The following is a 17,943-nucleotide window of genomic DNA, read 5'->3' as shown; positions in this document are numbered from 1 at the left end:
TGGGTTAGCTTTGAAGCTGTTACCAGCCCAAGCCAAGCCTTGCAGAGGTGCCATGGTTTGCTAAAAGCAAAACAAGCAAGATTTTCATAATAATAATTTACTTTACAGTGACAAACCCCCACTCCCTATGACTGGAAAACAAATTGTGAGTGTAATCCTGGATCTCAGAGCAATGACAGTGATGGAAACACTTTTGCAAGCGCGGCCACTGGATCCGATTCCCTTTGGTCTTTCCCCTTGCTCTTCCCGTTTTCACCAAAAGCATGGGTTAATTTGAATTTCATTGCTTTTTACCCTGAGGGAAATATCAAATAATTGGTGTTGTTGCCCCAGAGGAGGGGGACAGGTGTCGTGTTTGGGTTTTTCCGCACGCACTCCCCGTGCTCATTAATTTGTGGTTTCACACGTTTCAGTGGGCGGCCTCTTCCCGTCCCTGTCAGGAAAAAAGCAGCTGTGATTGATCATTCGGGGGCAGGAGGGGAAAATATCCAGGAATTAGTTAGGTAAGCATTTCCATGAGCAGTGTGCCCACAGAGCAGCCTTGGTTTTCCCTGGAGGAACGTGGAAATTGATGTTTTTAACCTCCTTTCTGAGCACCTGCCCACCGCGGGGTCCGTGAGGGAAGCGACGCCTCCGAACCGGAGCGTTCGCTGAGGATTCTTACCCTCACTGAGGGAAAAACTTCTCTGTTGGAAGCTCTGCAGCAGCCCAGCAGATGGGAGGGAAGAAGTGGGCTACAGAAATACCTTTATTTCATCTCTGATCTTTGTATCTGACAGAACTTGCTGGGTGAGGCCTCCTGGGATGTGTCTGAGCAGCTCCGAGCGCGGCGCAGGGCCCACAGCACAAATCCTGCATCTCCTTGCCTGCTTTCCTCAGAGCTGGATGGCTCTGAGAGCCCAGATCCGCAGGGAAATCCTTACCTGCGATGGAATTCGTGGCTTCCCCATCCCTGGAAGTGTCCAAGGCCAGGTTGGAGCAGCCAGGGATGGTGGGAGATGTCGGGTTTGGAACTGGATGAGCTTTCAGGTCCTTTTCAACCCAAATTATTCTGAAAATCCATGGAATTTCCAAGTTCTCGTGTTCCTGGAGTGCACAAACCCCTTTTACATCCCCGGGAATGTGATCAGGTCTGGAGGAAAGCAGAAAATCAGCAGCAGAATTCTCTTCCCTGTGGGAAAAGTTCTCACCTCTAAGGACACGGCCCCAGGGCCTTGCACTCCCTCATCCCTGACACTCATGGAAGAGCAGCTCCTGGTGTGCAGAACAAGCAGGTTTTTATCTGAAAAAAAAAGAAATTATCCCATTTTTTTAAGGCCCAGAGGAGATCTCTCTCTGTGGATTTGAGCTTTCCAGTGTGAAGGGGGAATTGTGAAAGCCTTTGGTGCAGGATCGTGAGGGGAACATTGAGCTTCAGAGACATTAGGAAGGGTCTGGCCACGGTGCCGAGTGGGAAACAAGAAATGACAGAACTAAATTCCTTAGTAGATGTTCCCAGTTATTGTTTCAGCTGGTAACAGGAATGTAGATGCTAAAATTGGGTTTAGGAGGGTTTATTTTTTTTTTCCTCCCCTCGCTGGCTGCATGAGCAGTGGAATTCACTCTCTGATGGCATTCCCACATCCCCACCTCTGACAAAAGAAGTGATAATTGTTATTTCACAGCTGAAACGCTGCTCAGGCTCTGGTTTCAGGTGGAATGGAGAATGTTGCCGGTGTTTAACACCTCGGAGTTGTTGGGGAGCAGAGCTGGAGGGTGCAGTCCCTGCTCCTGCAGGGCTGGTTTTAGGGGAATTGCTGCCCTGTGGGATCTGCGCTTCCTGCTGAAATCCCAATCCTGAGGTTCCTGGAGGCTGCTTTAGGATCAAATCCCCTCTCAGACCCCTCCTCTGAAAGCAGAGTATCTAAAACCCCTTTGGTGAGTGGCGGGGGGTGAGGAAATCCCACATTTCTACCGGAGAACAGAGGGGTGTGGCAATTCCCCTAAGAAAAATCAGTTGTGGTACATCAATTAAATGCTGCAACCCAAAAATGTAGCAATGCCTTGCTAAAATACCCTTCAATCTTTAATTGTACCTTCAACACTGTGGAGTTTTTGGGTTTTTTTGTTGGTTTGTTTTTTTTTTTTTTTCTTTTTTTTTTTTCTTTTTTTTTTTTTTGTTAGGCTTGGGATTAAATGTGTGAGACAGGATTTTTTTTGTTTGGATGTAGATGTTTATTAGTTTTTATTTATATTATAGTCTCACAAACTGTGAGTTTTATAGTATTTTATTTTAATAAATGAAAAATGGAGTTGTATTTCTCTCTTTATAAGGTTTCTTAAGGATAAATTGCTTAATTACAAAATGATACTTAAATTATTTTTATTTTTAATTTAATAACTAACTATTTGTGGCTTGCAATGCGGGCTTTTTTATTTAATTACAAATATTATTTAAACTGAAGAAGAAGAAGGTGAAGAAGAAGGATTAGCTTTTGTTTTGAAACTTTTATCTTGTGTTTTACATATATTACTATTTTTTTAAAACTTCTAAGTTTTCTCCTATGTGATATTATATATACACTTTTATTTAAATGACACACTCATAATTTTAGTTTAATTATTCAATTTTGGAAGCCTTTTCTACCGCTTTAGGTGAAATGCAGCGTTCTCCTGGGGATCAGTGTTTGTTAGTACAGAAACAAAATTCTCAGTATTGGGGTTCCAACAAAATATCATTTATTTATCAGCACAAGCAAGAACAGACCGAATTCCTTAATAAAATGGTTTGGGTTGGAAAGGTCACCTCGTTCCAGGGCTGCCTCAGCTGGTGCTGCTGAGAAGGTGCTTTTTCTATTGGAAGGAATATATTGATTTTATACAGAAGGAATTCCAGCCTGGAACTGCCAGCAGAGCTTTGCTTGCATGGTGTTTCTATAAAAGAGGAGGAAATTCTGCTCAGGGAGCTCACATCAGCAATTTTCCCTGGAATGGGATGAGCTGTGAGGGCCCTTCCGACCCAAACCACTCTGTGAGTGCTGTAAATTCTGTAAATTCTGTAATTTACAATATTGAAATGCCAATATCTGTTAGTACAGTAGCATTGTGTGGGGCTCAGCACAAGGCTTTGTAGGAAAGTGAGAGATGAAAATAAGTTTTTAAATTCTCCTGAACTTCAGTTCCTTTTCCTCCTTGCACTAGTTCAGCTTTTGGGGAGGTTTCTTAAATAAAGCAGTAGTTTCTTCAGGTGTAAATATAAATAGAGTCAGGTAGTGCTCAAAAGAAGCACTTTTAAACCCAAAGGTGTTTCCTTATAAACCTGAATTTTCAAAAGCACAGATGGAAAGCGCATCAGGTGACTTCGTTCCATAAACTCAGACGTCTCCAGAGTGCCTCAGTTGTTGATTATTCCCTGCATCATCTCCTCTCTCCAAGAAGATAAATTGAAACCAGGGATCCTGTCCAATTTTCACTTTCCAAAAGTGGTTCTGACGCTTGTTGAAGGTTACATTCCCTGCCAGGGAGAATTTGCCATAAATAAGGACCCAGAGCACACCATGATCACAGGTGCTTCTGGAAAATAATTTGCATTTTGGCTGAGGTGGCGTGTGGAGCTTGAATATTCCAGGTGAATTCGCAATTTCACGTGTGGTGAATAAATCTAACCCCACCCAAGTCTGCAATCTTTAAAGTTGTATTTTTGACACTTCCTAAATAGCTGGGCAGTCAAAAAGTCTAAGTTTTGGTGATGAACACGAGTTTTTGCCTAATTTTGCTGGTTTTAAAACTGGGCTCTGTCCCAGTGTTTTGGGGTTGGAGGTGCCCCGGTGCCTTTGGGCTCAGACACCTGGGTTTTAGCCCAATAAACCTTGAAGAGTCATTTCAAGTTTCATTTTTCTGGTGTTAATTATTATAAATGTTGTTAATTATTATAAATACCTCATATCTGCAGATTAATATTGTTTCAAACAGGTGCAGTCACTTAGTATTAATGTGAGTTTAATGGGTGTTGCTCCCTGAATTGGCTGCTTTGAGGCTTAATTTGGAGAAAAGTGTGTAATGATGTTTAATAACTCGCTTTGCCAAAGAGCAGGACATGCTTTCTTTCACCTGAAAGATTTGTTGAATGTATTTATTTTCATTTTTTCACATGGAATTCTTTGTAGCACTCAGCACGAACACGTTCAGCCAGGAGTTTTCGCTGTTGAGTGATTTATTGTAATATCTTGGTGGAATTAATACAGTGAGCAGCTGAGGGCTTTAGCACTAGAACTGGTGGTTTATTCTTGATGAAAAATTCTAAATTAAATTCCCTTCAGGCCAGAAGTTCTGCTTGGGGAGAGCTGGCCCCGTGGACAGACATTAAATGTAAATATAAATAATTAAATATAAAAATGAATGAATGTCACCCTCATTAAGAAATGATGAATTTCCTTGTTTATTCCACTTAGTGCCAAACGAGCTCATGATGAAATAATAATGATGAGAGCTTTGTTTTGCTGGGTAATTTTTTTGGGGGGTAATGGTTAATATTTTTGATTCCTGGGTGGAATCTCACAGGTTGGCTGCAAAACCACCTCAGAGCTGTCCTGTGAAAGGCTGCAGGAAGGGCCAGTGGTGCCCAAGACCCCTCAGCGTCCGTGGTGGTTTTTCCTGGGGCAGAGGGGGATGGAAAACTCCTCAGGAGCATCTCCTGATTATGCTCATGCCATTTCTGCACTCCTGTGTTCCATCTCCAGTGGTGACAGGACTAAAAATGTGCAATAATACAAAATATTAAACCTGGTTTTGCTGGATGTGCTGGGTTAAACCAGTGGAAGCTGTGTCGCCCCTCAGCATTCATTGGAATATCACGGGGTGGGAGCCCATTTCTGGCAAATCCCCCTGACACAGGGCATGATTTGAGTTTGAACTTTTAATTTGGGTGAAAAACTTCCAATTCTGGGTGTTGTTCTGGGAGGTTGTACCTGTGTTTCACAGGGCATGATTTGAGTTTGAACTTTCAATTTGGGTGAAAAACAGGTTCTGGGTGTTGTTCTGGGAGGTTGTACCTGAGTTTCACAGGGCATGGGTTGAGTTTGAACTTTCAATTTGGGGGAAAAACTTTCAGTTCTGGGTGTTGTTCTGGGAGGTTGTACCTGTGTTTCACAGGGCATGATTTGAGTTTGAACTTTCAATTTGGGGGAAAAACTTTCAGTTCTGGGTGTTGTTCTGGGAGGTTGTACCAGAGTTTTACAGGGCATGATTTGAGTTTGAACTTTCAATTTGGGTGAAAAACGAGTTCTGGGTGTTGTTCTGGGAGGTTGTACCTGAGTTTCCACGTCAATGCCGGCCCATAGGATCAGAGGGGAGCTCTGATTGTCAACCTCTGTCATAGTCTGGTGGCACTCCCAAAATCCTGCCCTGCTATGGATGGAATTCCCTCATGGCTGCTGCAGTATTTCTTTCCAATTACTTAGATTAAACCCCTTTAAGTGTTTTTTTCCCCCCAAATTTCAGTGTTCAGCCATTCTTTTCCTCACACCTTTGAGTCCCTCTAGGCCAGAGCAGCTTCCTGCCAGAGGGGCTGGTTGTTCCCTGTGAATTCCCAGAGTTTTCCAGCCTCTCCCTCACCTCACAGAGCACCAGTCCCTGTCTCAAACAGCTTCTGGGATGTTTCCTTGGGCTGCCCAGTCACTTCCTTAGGTGTGGTGGTGTTTTCCAGCGTTGTCACCATCTGTCCCAAAGCCACTGCTGCAGTGGAAGGATTTCTTGGCCATCTCCCTCCAGTTAACAGCCACAATTAAACCTTCCTGCCACGCCAATCCTTGAGCCATCTGTGGGTCTTTCTTATCCCACTGTGCACCGAGTTCATTCCTGTTGGGATCAGGATAAATCTGCTGTTTGTCCTCCTTGTTCTCTCTTGTCCTCAGCCCTCGTCTCCTGAGAAAATAAAAATTCTCAAGGTGGTAGAAAAATTCAAGGGGTTTGGAAATCTCCCTCAGCTGTGACAAAAAGCAGGGAACCTCTTGTTAAAGGCCAAGTCACTTAGTGGCCAGTGGGTGTTTGGGATCATGGAATCACAGAGTGGTTTGGGAAGGGACCAAAACTCATCCAGTTCCAACCCCGACACCTCCCACTATCCCAGGTGCTCCAAGCCTCGTCCAGCCTGGCCTTGGACACTCCCAGGGATCCAGGGGCAGCCACAGCTTCTCTGGGAATTCCAGCCCAGCCCCTCCCCACCCTCACAGCCAGGAATTCCTTCCCAAGATCCCATCTAAGTCTCACTTTTCCCAGTGGGAAGCCATTCCCTGTATCCTGTCCCTCCATCCCTTGTCCCAAGTCCCTCTCCAGCTCTCCTGGAGCCCCTTTAGGCTCTGGAAGGGGCTCTGAGCTCTCCCTGGATCCTTCTCTTCTCCAGGTGAGCTCCCCCAGCTCTCCCAGCCTTTATCCCAGTTCTCCCAGCTGCTGGAATTGTTGGAATTCCACGGTCATCACACAGATGCTCACAGAGGACTTCTCACCCCCAGGAGTTTGTTCCTTCCCTCCACAGCTTGGTGGCCTCTTCCTGGCTTGCTCTGGAAGTTCTCTCTCCCTGAAGGTTCAGGTTTTGAGCCAGGTTACCAATTCCAAAAAGGCCCTGGGTGTTTGTTTTGCAGATACCCTACAGACCTTCCTGGAATGAAAATCTTTGTCTTCTTTACCAAACAAACCCTTTGTGTATGAAAACATTTGGAAAAAAATTGATCTTGTGAGCATTTTCAGGCTCAGCTGATCTCCCTGAAGAAAGTTTTGCTGGGCTGATAAGAACCAGGCACTTGTACCTGGCCAGAGCCTTGAATTCCCAAGGGAGGGAGACAGGAAACCCTCCAAGGAATAAAGGATCAGTGCTGACCATCCACGAAGCTTCCACTGGCATTTTTCCCAAGAGCAGCCACAGCACCTGGTCCTATGTAGGTTAATCCCATCAAAGGAACGACTCTTTCTGATTTGCAGACTAGAAAATATTTCAGGATTATTCAGAGCAGAAATACAAATAAAGGCCAGGACCTCAGAGCAGCTGAGCCTTTTGTCCGAGGCCGCGCCGAGCTCTCGGTCATGCTCCGTGGAGCCAGGGAACAAAGGAACCCTGACCACGTTTGCTTTGGCTCCAGGCAGGGAGGGATGATTTAAACGTGTTCATAAACCACTGGTGAGCCAGGATGGGTGGTAGAATCTTCCTTTTCTCTCTTTTTCTCTCTCCAGGTCACTCAGATGAGCCGTCCAGATCTGATTTTGTTCCTCATGAAGTATCTGATGGCCTTGGTGGTTGGGATCCCCTCGGTGTTCTGGGTTGGAAGCAAGAAGACCTGTTTTGAGTGGGCCAGCTTCTTCCACGGGCGCAGGAAAAAGGAGTGAGCACGGATGTTTTACAGATAAACCCTTCCCTTGCCGCCCTGGGAGAGAGCTTGGGTTGGGTTTTCATGGAGACAAAGGCAGGAATGGATGGAAAAGTCACTGTCCTGAATGGAGCCAGGAAGGACAAAACAGTCAACAGCTCAAAAATTTCCTTATTTCTTCCTAAATATTCTTTGTTCCCAGAATCAAATCTAAATCTGTCCATCTTCAAAATGTTTGTAACAAGAATTAAGTGTCAAATAAACACTGCAACTACTTAGTGAGAGGTGGAATGGAAACTTTTTATTTATAAATGTGCATCTAGCCAACTGAAGCAGAGCTTTAAATTGAAATGAAATGCAGGTTCCTCTCACCGTGGTTGCACTTGAAAGCAGTTGTCTCTGCTTTTAATCTTCCTTATGCATTGGTGCTGAAGAGCAGCTTGATAAAGTGACAACGAGAATTTCTTGGAGCTTCAGTAAGATTGAAATTAATTTAGATTAAGGTTGGCATCGATTTAGAGACAATCTGTGTGATTTTGTGGTAGCCGTGGGTAGGTACTTTCCTAATAAATATTGTCCTTTAAGATGTTTTAAAACAGATCCACAAAGGCAGAAGGCTTTCGGTGACTCCTCCCTGACTTTTGGTCCATCCTTCAAGGATTCGACTGGGCTAAAATAACCAAATAGGGGGCCAACATAACCCCATAGGGAGGCGCTTCCAAATCAGGCAAACAGGGACATTATAATGTAAATAATGCTCTTGTTCGCCAAGCCCTGCTGCTTGTTGTGTTTGCAGAACAGCCACAGTGCTGTGATCGCTTTCACACCGCGCTAATTAACGTTAATTGCTCCGACTTGTCCCGCTCAGAGTTGTCAACGAGAGCCGCCAAGTGCTGCAAGAGCCGGACTTCGCCCAGTCGCTGCTGCGGGACCCCAACACCCCCATCATCCGAAAGTCCAGGGGCACTTCCACGCAGGGCACCTCCACCCACGCCTCGTCCACGCAGCTGGCCGTGATGGATGACCAGAGGAGCAAGGCCGGCAGCGTCCACAGCAAAGTCAGCAGCTACCACGGCAGCCTGCACCGCTCGCGGGACGGACGGTACGGGCGCCCTCCGAAAATCCGGGGCTTTTCGGATGGTTTGGGTGGGAAGGGAGCTTAGAGATCCTCTCGTTCCACCTCCCTGGGACACCTTGCACTCTCCCAGGTTGCTCCAAGCCCTGTCCAGCGTGTCCTCAAACAATTCCAGATGTGGGGAGTCCGCAGCCGCTCTGGGCAAATCTTGTGCAGATTGGACAGGCCCCTTCCAGCCAGACACGTGGCCATAATTCTGCTAAAACTGGATGTTCTGGTGCATCTCCTCTCCCTGTTAGTGTCTGGACTGGAAAGAGAAAAAGTGCCATGATATTTTCAGAGTGGGTGCTGGTCTTGGTGAATTAATTACACAGCAAGGCTGTGTCCAGCGCTGGTTTTCCTGCACGGGAGCGATCTGTGTTCCAGCGTGTGCGAAAACAGACCTGCCCCAAGGTCAGCTCAGCACTTTCCTGGCTGCTTTTGTCCGTGTGTCAGCCAATTTTGTGTCTGTCAATACTCCTGGCCCTGCCGAAGTAAACAAGGGCACAGGTTCCCCGCTCTGAGTTGAGGTGCAGCTAAGGTTTCCAGGGTAATTAATCATCGAGCCTTTCACTCCTCTAATTACCAATACCAGACAGCGCTGGAGTAAAGACCCATTGTGCGAGGAGCTGAAACGCTTTGCCCGGGGCTGTGGGGGCCGAGTGCCTGAGCTGAGCAGGGAATGCCTTTCCTCACAAGAGCTCTATTTACATTCTTCCAGCGGCGCGCTGATCATCGCCCTGTGTTTCCCTAAATTAGGTACACTCCCTGCAGCTACAGGGGCGTGGAGGAACGACTACCTCACGGCAGCATGTCGCGACTGACCGACCACTCCAGGCACAGCAGCTGCCACCGGCTGAACGAGCAGTCACGGCACAGCAGCGTCAGGGACCTCAGCAGCAACCCAATGACACACATCACGCACGGCACCAGCATGAACCGCGTCATCGAGGAGGATGGCACCAGTGCCTGACGGGCAGCGGGGGCTCGGAGTGCTGGCAGGGCTCGCGGTGCCTTCCTCAGCGAGGCGACGCACTCAGAACCATCCTCAGCCTCTCGGCAGGTGCTGAATTTGGGCGTCGGGAAGCCGGGGTCGGCTTCTCTGCGTGGAAGCCGACGTTGTGGGACTTGCCTCGGAGCTGTCTTGAATCACTGAGTAAAACGCTGGTTGTCTGCTCTGAACCTCTCTGTAGGTAATTATTTATTTGATAACTGTTCCTCATCAGGCACGACTGCTGAATTTCTTATTCTCTGTGGAAAACAATCTCCCCTTTCCTTCCCTCCCTCTCCCTGTGTCCCTCCTTCCGTGGGCTCCGCGTGTCAGGAGGCGCCGGCCCCGAAATCCCGGTGTCGGGGTCGTGCTGGAGTTGTTCTGATGAGACTTGAGGGAACTCTTGATGGTTGAAGGAATCCCTCCGTGCACCTCCCTCCAGGGGACACGTCCGTGCGAGCTGGCAGCGTTTGGTGACACTGGAAACGCCACAGGAATGAGCACTGTGGAGAAGGAAACTCCTCCAAAGGATCACCAGCTCTTCCCAGAGCTGCCCAGGCTCAGTTGTCCACAGGGTGGGGGGAAGAGAGAGGCAGGGAAGAGCGATTTTTTTATAACTTGTATTGTCCTTGGTTTTTTACAAAAGACTATTTAAATTTTCTACTCGTTTACAATTTCTGTAGGAAGAGATGGGTTTTAAAAGCGGTTATCTAGATAATATTCAGCCATTTATTTTTTAGAGTCATGTACAAAAGCTGAGATTGCCTGTTCCTGATCTATTTAAAGAAAAAAAAAATATTATCATAGGAAAGCTGAATTTGTCACCCAAGCAGGAATGTAGAGCCCGTTCTCACAGCCAGAACTGAGCCTGTTTACAAACCCCAGCAGCTGGGTGAAGGAGGCTGAGGCCAGCAGGACCAGAGGAGTTTATTCAAGGAAGCCCCACCTTCCTCGTGATGTCAGGGCTGGTCTGGGGAGGATTCTCTGTGCTGAGCAAGAATTCAGAGATGGGTGGGAGAAACTGAGGCAGGAGCTGTCCCCAGATGGGGAAAAGGAGGATGTGGCAGTTGGAAGCCCAGGGCATTCCTTGAGGAGGAGACGGGATCCCCACTTCAGGGATCTTGGTTACAGATCTGCCTCTGCTGTGGTTGTTTGAATCCCCTTCTGCAGGTTCATGGCAGGGAATTCTCAGTTTGGGCTTTTTTTGTGTGGAAAGGATCCCTTGGGATACACTGGAGGCAGAAGTCAAGGATGATGCTGGAGATCTTCTGGAGCACCTTGTGTGGAGTCATCCAGCACGAGGAAACACTGCTGGCGTGCAAACCTACCTCAGTAATCACTGCAGATCACTGCTGGGAAACAAATCCTTATTTTTGCATTGTCCTTCCGTAATTCCCTCCCTGACCTGGTGGAGGCATGTGGAGAAGCCTTTGTGCACCAACCTCGAGGGCAGGGCCGGGGCAGGAGCTGCTCCACAATTAATTCATTTTAATTGCCGCTCATAACCTGCGTGCTGTGGAATCAAAGGCTGCCCCGGGAGTCACCACGGCTCCCAGATTTATCCCAAAGTGTCCCCCTTGCTTCCACCGGGTCGGAGGAGAAGGCAAATGGAGCCCAGCGTGGAATAATAGCAAAGCTCTTTGTTGTCAGCCCGGGAGGGAGGTGCTGCACCCACGGCCCTGGGGCAGAGCAGGCTCTGCTTTGCCTGTTTGCTCAGCAAACAGCCCTGGGGCCGTCCCGGGGACAGCCCCGGCCCAGGGATAACTGTCCAGATCCAAAGCTGTGGAAAATCCTTTGGAGTGACTTAAACTGGAGAAGCTGCAACTCCCTGGAAGCCTCAAGGGTGGAACCTTTGCTGTTTTCAAATTCTGCTCCTCCCGACTCAAGTGCTGCCTCAAAGGGGTGATCTGGTAGAAATCTGGATAAACTGAGTTTTCCTAAACACTGGAACTGAACTAAATAAGCTCAAGGGTTTACGTTGATCCTCTTGGCTCAATTTCCAATATTTTTTTTTAATAAATTGTAGCAATGCTTTGACTTGTTTAGAGACAGGGAGAGGAACGCTGTTGGAGCTTGGAGAAGGATCCTGCTGGAAATGTTGTTAATTTGTCAGGCTCAGTCCCAGTACTGCTTCCAGATGGGAATATCTAAGTTGTTCCTTGCTGATCCTAAAGGGACAGGCTCCTGTCACCCCAGAGAGGTGATTAAACTCAAACTGGGGTTCTGGCTGGGATTTTTGCCTCCCTGCCCCCTCCCTTCTACCTTCAACACCTGAGCCAGTATGCAGTGCTCCCCTGGCAGAGCATTCCTCCCGGGAAGAGAGGAATTCCTCCCTCACCCATGGAAGAATGCCCCAGCTCTGCTGCAGTTCCCCAGCTGGGGCTCACAGGGCTGCAGCTCCCAAATCATGGTGTGCAGGGGCTCTGAAATGCATCCCAGTTTGAATGTGGCCCCACCAGCGTCTCAGGCAGGGGCACCCAGGAGTGTTTTTGGAGTGCTTTGCTACCTGGTGAGAGTTCCAGCCCGGGTGCCTGGTTTGTGGGATTGGTGCCAAGCTTTAAATTCCCCCCGAGCTGAAAGCCCTGACCAGGAGGGCGTTCCTGCAGTCACCGAGGTGCTCTGGGCTCCCTGCATGTCCCTGCAGCTGAGCAGCTCCTCGTGGAGCCCTGCAGGGCTTTGTCCTCCCCAGCAGCCACCAAAAGCTGGATCCTCTCTCCAGGAAGCAGGCAGGGAAGCTGGACAGTGCCTGGCTTCTCCAGCTCATCCCAAACTTCATCCCTGTCGCTCCCACGCACACGATGGCTGCAGCCCCAAAACTGCTCCGTGAAATTGCTCCGTCAAAGCTTCCTGTAAAGCGCACGGCTCCTCATTCCCAGTGTTCCCAGGGATCTCCAGCTCCTGCTTTGCCAACCCAACTGCACTGACAACAGATCCCCCCGAGTTTGTGGTGTTCCTTCTTTCTTAACCCCTTCAGCTCCCGTGAAATATCCCGGATCGGAGCTGCGGTCGCGTTGCATGGAAGAGGCTGCTGCTCTTTTTTAAAGCATAAACGACCCAGCAGCAGCAAGCAGCCGCAGTTGGGTGTCACTGTGTTTGTGTTCTCCCTTTTCTTCCAGCTCAGACCCAGATTTTGTGCTGGACGCTTTAAGCTCTAGGAGGGTCTGGTGAGCACGGGGTAGCACTGGGAGCCTCTGGCTGAAACCTGGTCACGGCCAAAGCCAGCACTGCTCCCTCCCGAGTTGTTCCAGCAAGGAGGGAAGGAAAAATCCCTCAGGAAGGCACAAGGAGAGGAGCCAGGCCAGCCTAGAGCAGTGCCCACAATCCAGGGGAGCCGATTCTCCAGCCCAGCTCCAGGGCACTGAGGATCCCAAAAAGCAGCAGGGAGCCGGCAGCTCCGCCTGTGTGGTGAAACCAGGGCACAGAGCAGAGCACGGGAGACATCCCCAGGTCCGCCTTGAGCAGCAGAATGTCCAGTTGAATGTGAAGCTTTATCCCTGCCCCCTTGTGCTTCTTTTCTACCGGGATCAGGATTGATTTTCCCCCCGAGGTGCGGCGTTTTCCCGATTTTGCCTGTCGGCTCCGTGCATGGGCAACCCGGTGCATGTAACGCCTCTCGCAGCCCTTCCCGCCGCACTCCGGTGTCCGTGTTGTGACAACGCCCGGCTCCTCAGGAGAGGGGAAGGAGCTCCCGGGAGATCTCTACGTCGTGGAATGTGTGGGGCAGTCCCCGCCCGTGGCTGACCCCACTTGCACTCGGCTCTTGGTAGACTTGTTTACAGTAGTCCAGTGTCGGTTTTGTAACGTTTAATTTTTAGCACTTTAACTGTGAGTGTACGAACTGGTTCCCTTGTAGTTGGTGTACATTTTCATTTTAGACCTTTGGAAGTTTTTAATAAAACGATGGAAAAACTCTGGCAACAGGTTTTCAATTCTTCTCCTGCGGGCGTAATCCTACCCCCCTTTGAACCCCAGTTCAGCATCAGTTGAGATATAAAGGTTAAAGAACTAAAATATCAGATTTTACTCTGGCCAGCAGCTCTGTGAATTTGAAGAAAGACTTTCTAGACTTAATCTCCCCCCAACATCTGCACTCGTGGACGCTGGGCACGCTTCCAGCAAACACAAAGCTCTCGGCAGATTTCGGGCTCTGGGTTGCTCCGCCCTTTTACAAGAACAGACCACTCAAACCACCAGGATTTCACGGGCAGAGAGGAGGGGAGAACAAACAGGTTTGGGAGCAGCAATGCCAGGGATGTTTGCGGGTTTTCATTGCCAGATCCAAGCTGAGGACAGGATGACTGATTTATCTGAAGGAGCTGTCTGGCACTTGGGCGGATACGTGGTTGTTTTGGGTTGGAAGCCTTATGCTGAGTCTTGCATGACTGGTGATAAAATAACTCCTCTCACTAATTACTGCTGCTGGTTTAGGTCTCGTTAGAGAAATAGTTCAGGGATGAAACTTCAGGAGCTGCTGTTCTGCACCATCTGCCCTGAGTTTAAACTGCTGTGGGTTGTGAGTGACCAGCCCTGCAGTCAAGCAGCCAAAGAAGGGATCTCTTGCAGCCGAGGAGGAGTCCCAGTGCAGCTAACCCCAACAGGGATGAGGAACGGGAGCTCTCAGCGTTGTTTCCCCTGTGAGCTGCATTGCCGGGTCCCAAAGGGGTTAATGCAGGGCTCGGGGAGGACATGGAGTCACCTGGAGCTTGTTTGTCCCTCCCAAGGTGGTTTAAGGACCTGCAGGTGAGGGAGGTGGGAGGAGCATGGAAAAAGGAGCTGGAGGAGGGGGTGTGCTCGGAGCAGAGGCCGAGGTCAGTTCAGACCCCCAGGCTGGGATTAGGGGTGAGGGCGTTTTAGTCACGATCACATTCCTGACGCTCTTTAACACCCCGTTGCAGATTTGGGGTCAGCTTTGTCTCTCAACTCTGCCAGCTCCTGCCCTTGTTGTGATTTCATCTCCAGTTTGAAGAGAGAAGAGCATTTGGCCATGCACTAATCCTAAATACAACAAAATCATTGAATCATGGAATGGGAAGGGACCTTTGGGTGGGAAGGGACCTTAAATTGATCTTGTAATTCTGTTCCCCTGCCATGGGCAGAACAGACCTTCCCAAGGTCCCAGGGTGCTCCAAGCCTTGTCCAGCCCAGCCTTGGTCACTTCCAGGGATCCAGGGGCAGCCACAGCTTCTCTGGGCACCCTGTGCCAGGGCCTCACCACCCTCACAGGGAAGAATTTCTCCCCAATATCCCATCTGAACCTACTCCAAGAAATCATTGGTATCAAAAGGCTGAAACAAAATAGGTGGAAATAGAAGGATTGTTTATAAAAAGTCTTTTTTTTAGGAGTTATCTCCAGCTCAGAGCTCCAGCCCAGTGGGATAAAACCGCCGGCCCTGGAGCGTGACCGGCCGGGATCCACATTTCCAACGCCCTTGGCTACCGGTCCGACTGGTTTTTATGATAACACCCCAGACACCTTCGATTGATATTCAGTCTCCAGTTTCAGTGCCTGCACCTGTGTGCCACCTCTCCCCTGCACCCACATCCTGCTGCTGTTACCCCACTGGCACCTCCTGCTCTCCCCCTTCATCCCACGGGGACATCCCAGGTCGGGAAAGCTGCTTTCTCCTCACCCATCTCCTTGAGTTTTATGAGATCCCACCTTCCCCTTTGCTTCCTGCCCCCATTTACTGCCTTCACACACCCCCCTGCAGCATTTCAAAGCCTTTGCATCCCAGGAACTGGCTTAAAATATTTCCAGGGTCTCCCATGAGAGTGCTGCATGGATGCTCAGCAATTTGGAGCTATCCTGACACCTGAAATGGTGGGAAAGCTGAAGAAGGATGAATCTGCAGTGCCAAAGGGTTGCCAGCCTCTTCCCAAGCTGCTGTAGTGCAATATTTTAAATATAAATATATTTATATTCCAACATCCTCCACTGTTTCCTGTTCAGTGCTGGTGCAGAGGGTTCCTGCCTTTGGGAGAACATGCTGAAAAAAATCCCTTAAGGCTCTGAATTGCAACATAATCCAGCTCCAAATCCCACCTGGAATCTGCCAGAAGGGACGAGCCCCGACATTCCCCCCGCCGATGCCTTCAAAGCCCTCTGATCTGATAAAGCTTGGCCCCTGCCAAAAGACACAGAACATCTGTTTGGCTGCAGAAAGGGGGGTTAGGGAAAAGTTAACCTTGTTCCTCAGTTTTAATTTTTGGGAGGCAACCACCTCCCAAGTTCTCTTTTGCAGGGTGGGTTTGGGGCTTTCGTGGTGGTCCCCAGACTCTGAGGATGAAGTGCCCTTGGGGACGATGGCACCGATGTGCACAGGGAGCAGGGCCATCGATGTGCCAGGTCATGGAAGAGCAATAAAATCTGGGGCTAACAAAGAGTTGGGACTTCTAGTGCCAAGATGGGGGGAAGCGCCCTCAAGGTGTACCAGGGGAGATTCAGGCTGGACATCAGGAGGAATTTCCTGACAGAAAACACTGGGAGGGGCTGCCCAGGGCTGCCCACTCGTGGCACTCAGTGCAAGGTGGTGATCAATCAAAACTTGGACTCGATGATCTCAGAGGTCTTTTCCTGCCTAAACGATTATGTGAAAACCAGAAACCATCTTTCGTTTTCAACTCCTTTTCTCTGCTTGAAATGGTTCTCCCTAAAAACAATCCCAAAGAACCTGCTCGTTCCACAAAAGCTCCTGGTGCTCCCCTGGGTGACCCGACCATGGCAGCAGCGCTGCTTAGGCAGGGGAAGGGTTAACCCCGGTCTTTGGGAGCCTTTAACTGCGAGCAAAACTCCCGAATCCTGCCAGAGCTCGTTAGTCCGGGAGCGGGGAGAAGGGACAGGGCGCTAATTGGAGTGACGGCCTCCAGAGCTGTGAGAAATTAGCGGCGGCACAATGAGGAGGTGCCGGCCGTTAACAGGTGCCGGGTCACCCCCGGGCGCCCCAAAACCCCTGACCCCTGTCACTCACTGCCGGTGACCCTCCCGACCTGTCCGCGGGGCATTGCTCCCTCCAGCTGCGGGGGAGGGATTTTCATTCCCGTGCGGAGCAGCTGCTGCTGGAAAAGCTGTGACTGGCAGGAATGAAACTTTTGTTTTTCGCTGGAAGCCCAGGAGGGAGGAGCCCTGCGGGCCCCGGCAGTGACAGTGGATGTCACAGGGACATCTCCGTTCCTGCCGCGAGCAGCCGTAAATCTTAAATCGAATTCCCAGTGCTGCTCCTGCCCCAGACCCTCCGGGGCTTTGCATCAGTCAGAGAAGTCGGATCAGGGGCGGTGCAGGAACAGAAAAAGCTGCACCTCCCACGAGTTCATGTGCCCAGTCCTGGGCTCAAGCGGCTCCTGGCATCAGGAGAGCCCCTTCTCCTCCTCCTCCTCCTCCTCTGCTCCCACTGTAATCAGAGCTCGCTGGACAACTGTTTCCCCTGCATCCCGTTTTCTCAGGGATAAGCCATCCTTAAATGCTTTTCCTCCATCCCGGGACAGTGAGGAATTGGGGTCCTTTCAAAAAAGCTCTTGGAGCAGCGCTGGGTGCAGGGAGGATGTTCTGCTGTGCAGGGATGGAGGGATGCTCGTGGGGAGGAATTGGTGCTTGGGATGCTCGCAGAATCCTCGAATGGTTCGAGCTGGGAGGTCCGGGAGGATGTTGTGGGAGAAGCCACGACGTTGATCCAGTGCAGGGTCCTGAGTGCCGGCAGGGCCGCACATCTGCCCTTGGGGCAGTTTGGCGGGATCCGCCGCAGCTTTTCCACCCAAACCGCGGGGCAGAAACCCCTGCGCTGCCCTGGAAGAGGAAAATCCCCAGGGAAACGTGCGGGCTCATCCCGCCTGTCTGAGCAGGAGGCCGGGACACTGCCCGGCCTCGCCGCTGCGTTTGTGGGGCCCACGGGGGCTCTCTCCTTGGGGACAGGACGGCTGCGGAGAACCAGCCCAGAGAAGCGGCGTCCCCAGAGGCCAGCCGGGATTTTTAAGGCAATAGTGCCACCCTGTGCACCGAGCGAGCCCTGGGCTCCCGGTGACACCGGCGGCACGGGTGACACGAGGGATGGCAGGCAGGAAGGTGGGGGTGGTGGCACTGGGGACCAACATCCAGGAGTGGGGATACATCCATGGATACGGCAGGAAAAGGGTGGCATTCCCATGCGAGTCACTCGATCCCACTGCAGCTGGGATCCTGCAGAGGCCAGAAATGTCTGTGGTTTGTAGGGACATCGTGAGAGCTGGAGAATCATGGAATGTGCAGAAAACACATCAAACTCGGTGCTTCCTGGAGCTGCAAACGGGAGTTTCGTGCTGGTTTACGCTTTTCCCAACTTTTCTGGTGCCCTGCCGTGCCTGGGCCGCAGAGTCCCCTCCTCTGCTCCATGTCCTGCCCTGGAGGGAGATGTGGGGGACGGCCACGGCCGTGTCCCATCAGTGACCCTGCAGGAGGAGTCCCGTGTCCTTTTCTCTGACCCCGAGACGGACCAGCACCACCCGGGAGAAACCCCCCGTGGGTATCTGGG

At 50.2% G+C, this 17,943-nt stretch overlaps 1 protein-coding gene across 2 annotated transcripts in view; it reads left to right on the top strand.

Moving 5' to 3' along the window:
- The window catches only part of FZD3 (frizzled class receptor 3), a 40,826-nt gene extending 31,193 nt beyond the window's left edge, over positions 1-9,633 (top strand). Inside the window, exons 1-4 of one of the 2 annotated variants that reach the window (XM_053938597.1) lie at positions 1,755-1,917; positions 7,204-7,352; positions 8,206-8,439; positions 9,211-9,633. In XM_053938597.1, coding sequence (XP_053794572.1) covers positions 7,213-7,352; positions 8,206-8,439; positions 9,211-9,424 — 588 coding nt within the window. In that variant the 5' untranslated portion in view covers positions 1,755-1,917; positions 7,204-7,212 and the 3' untranslated portion in view covers positions 9,425-9,633. Of the gene's footprint in view, positions 1-1,754; positions 1,918-7,203; positions 7,353-8,205; positions 8,440-9,210 lie in introns of those variants that run through there. The other variant, XM_053938596.1, reaches the window with a different exon arrangement.
- Positions 9,634-17,943: the final 8,310 nt, after the last annotated feature.

The sequence above is a fragment of the Vidua chalybeata genome, chromosome 3 (assembly GCF_026979565.1).
Source record: "Vidua chalybeata isolate OUT-0048 chromosome 3, bVidCha1 merged haplotype, whole genome shotgun sequence".
NCBI classification, from domain to species: domain Eukaryota; kingdom Metazoa; phylum Chordata; class Aves; order Passeriformes; family Viduidae; genus Vidua; species Vidua chalybeata.
Note: the sequence above shows the minus strand (reverse complement) of the source record. Positions and strands in the feature narration are given on the sequence as shown.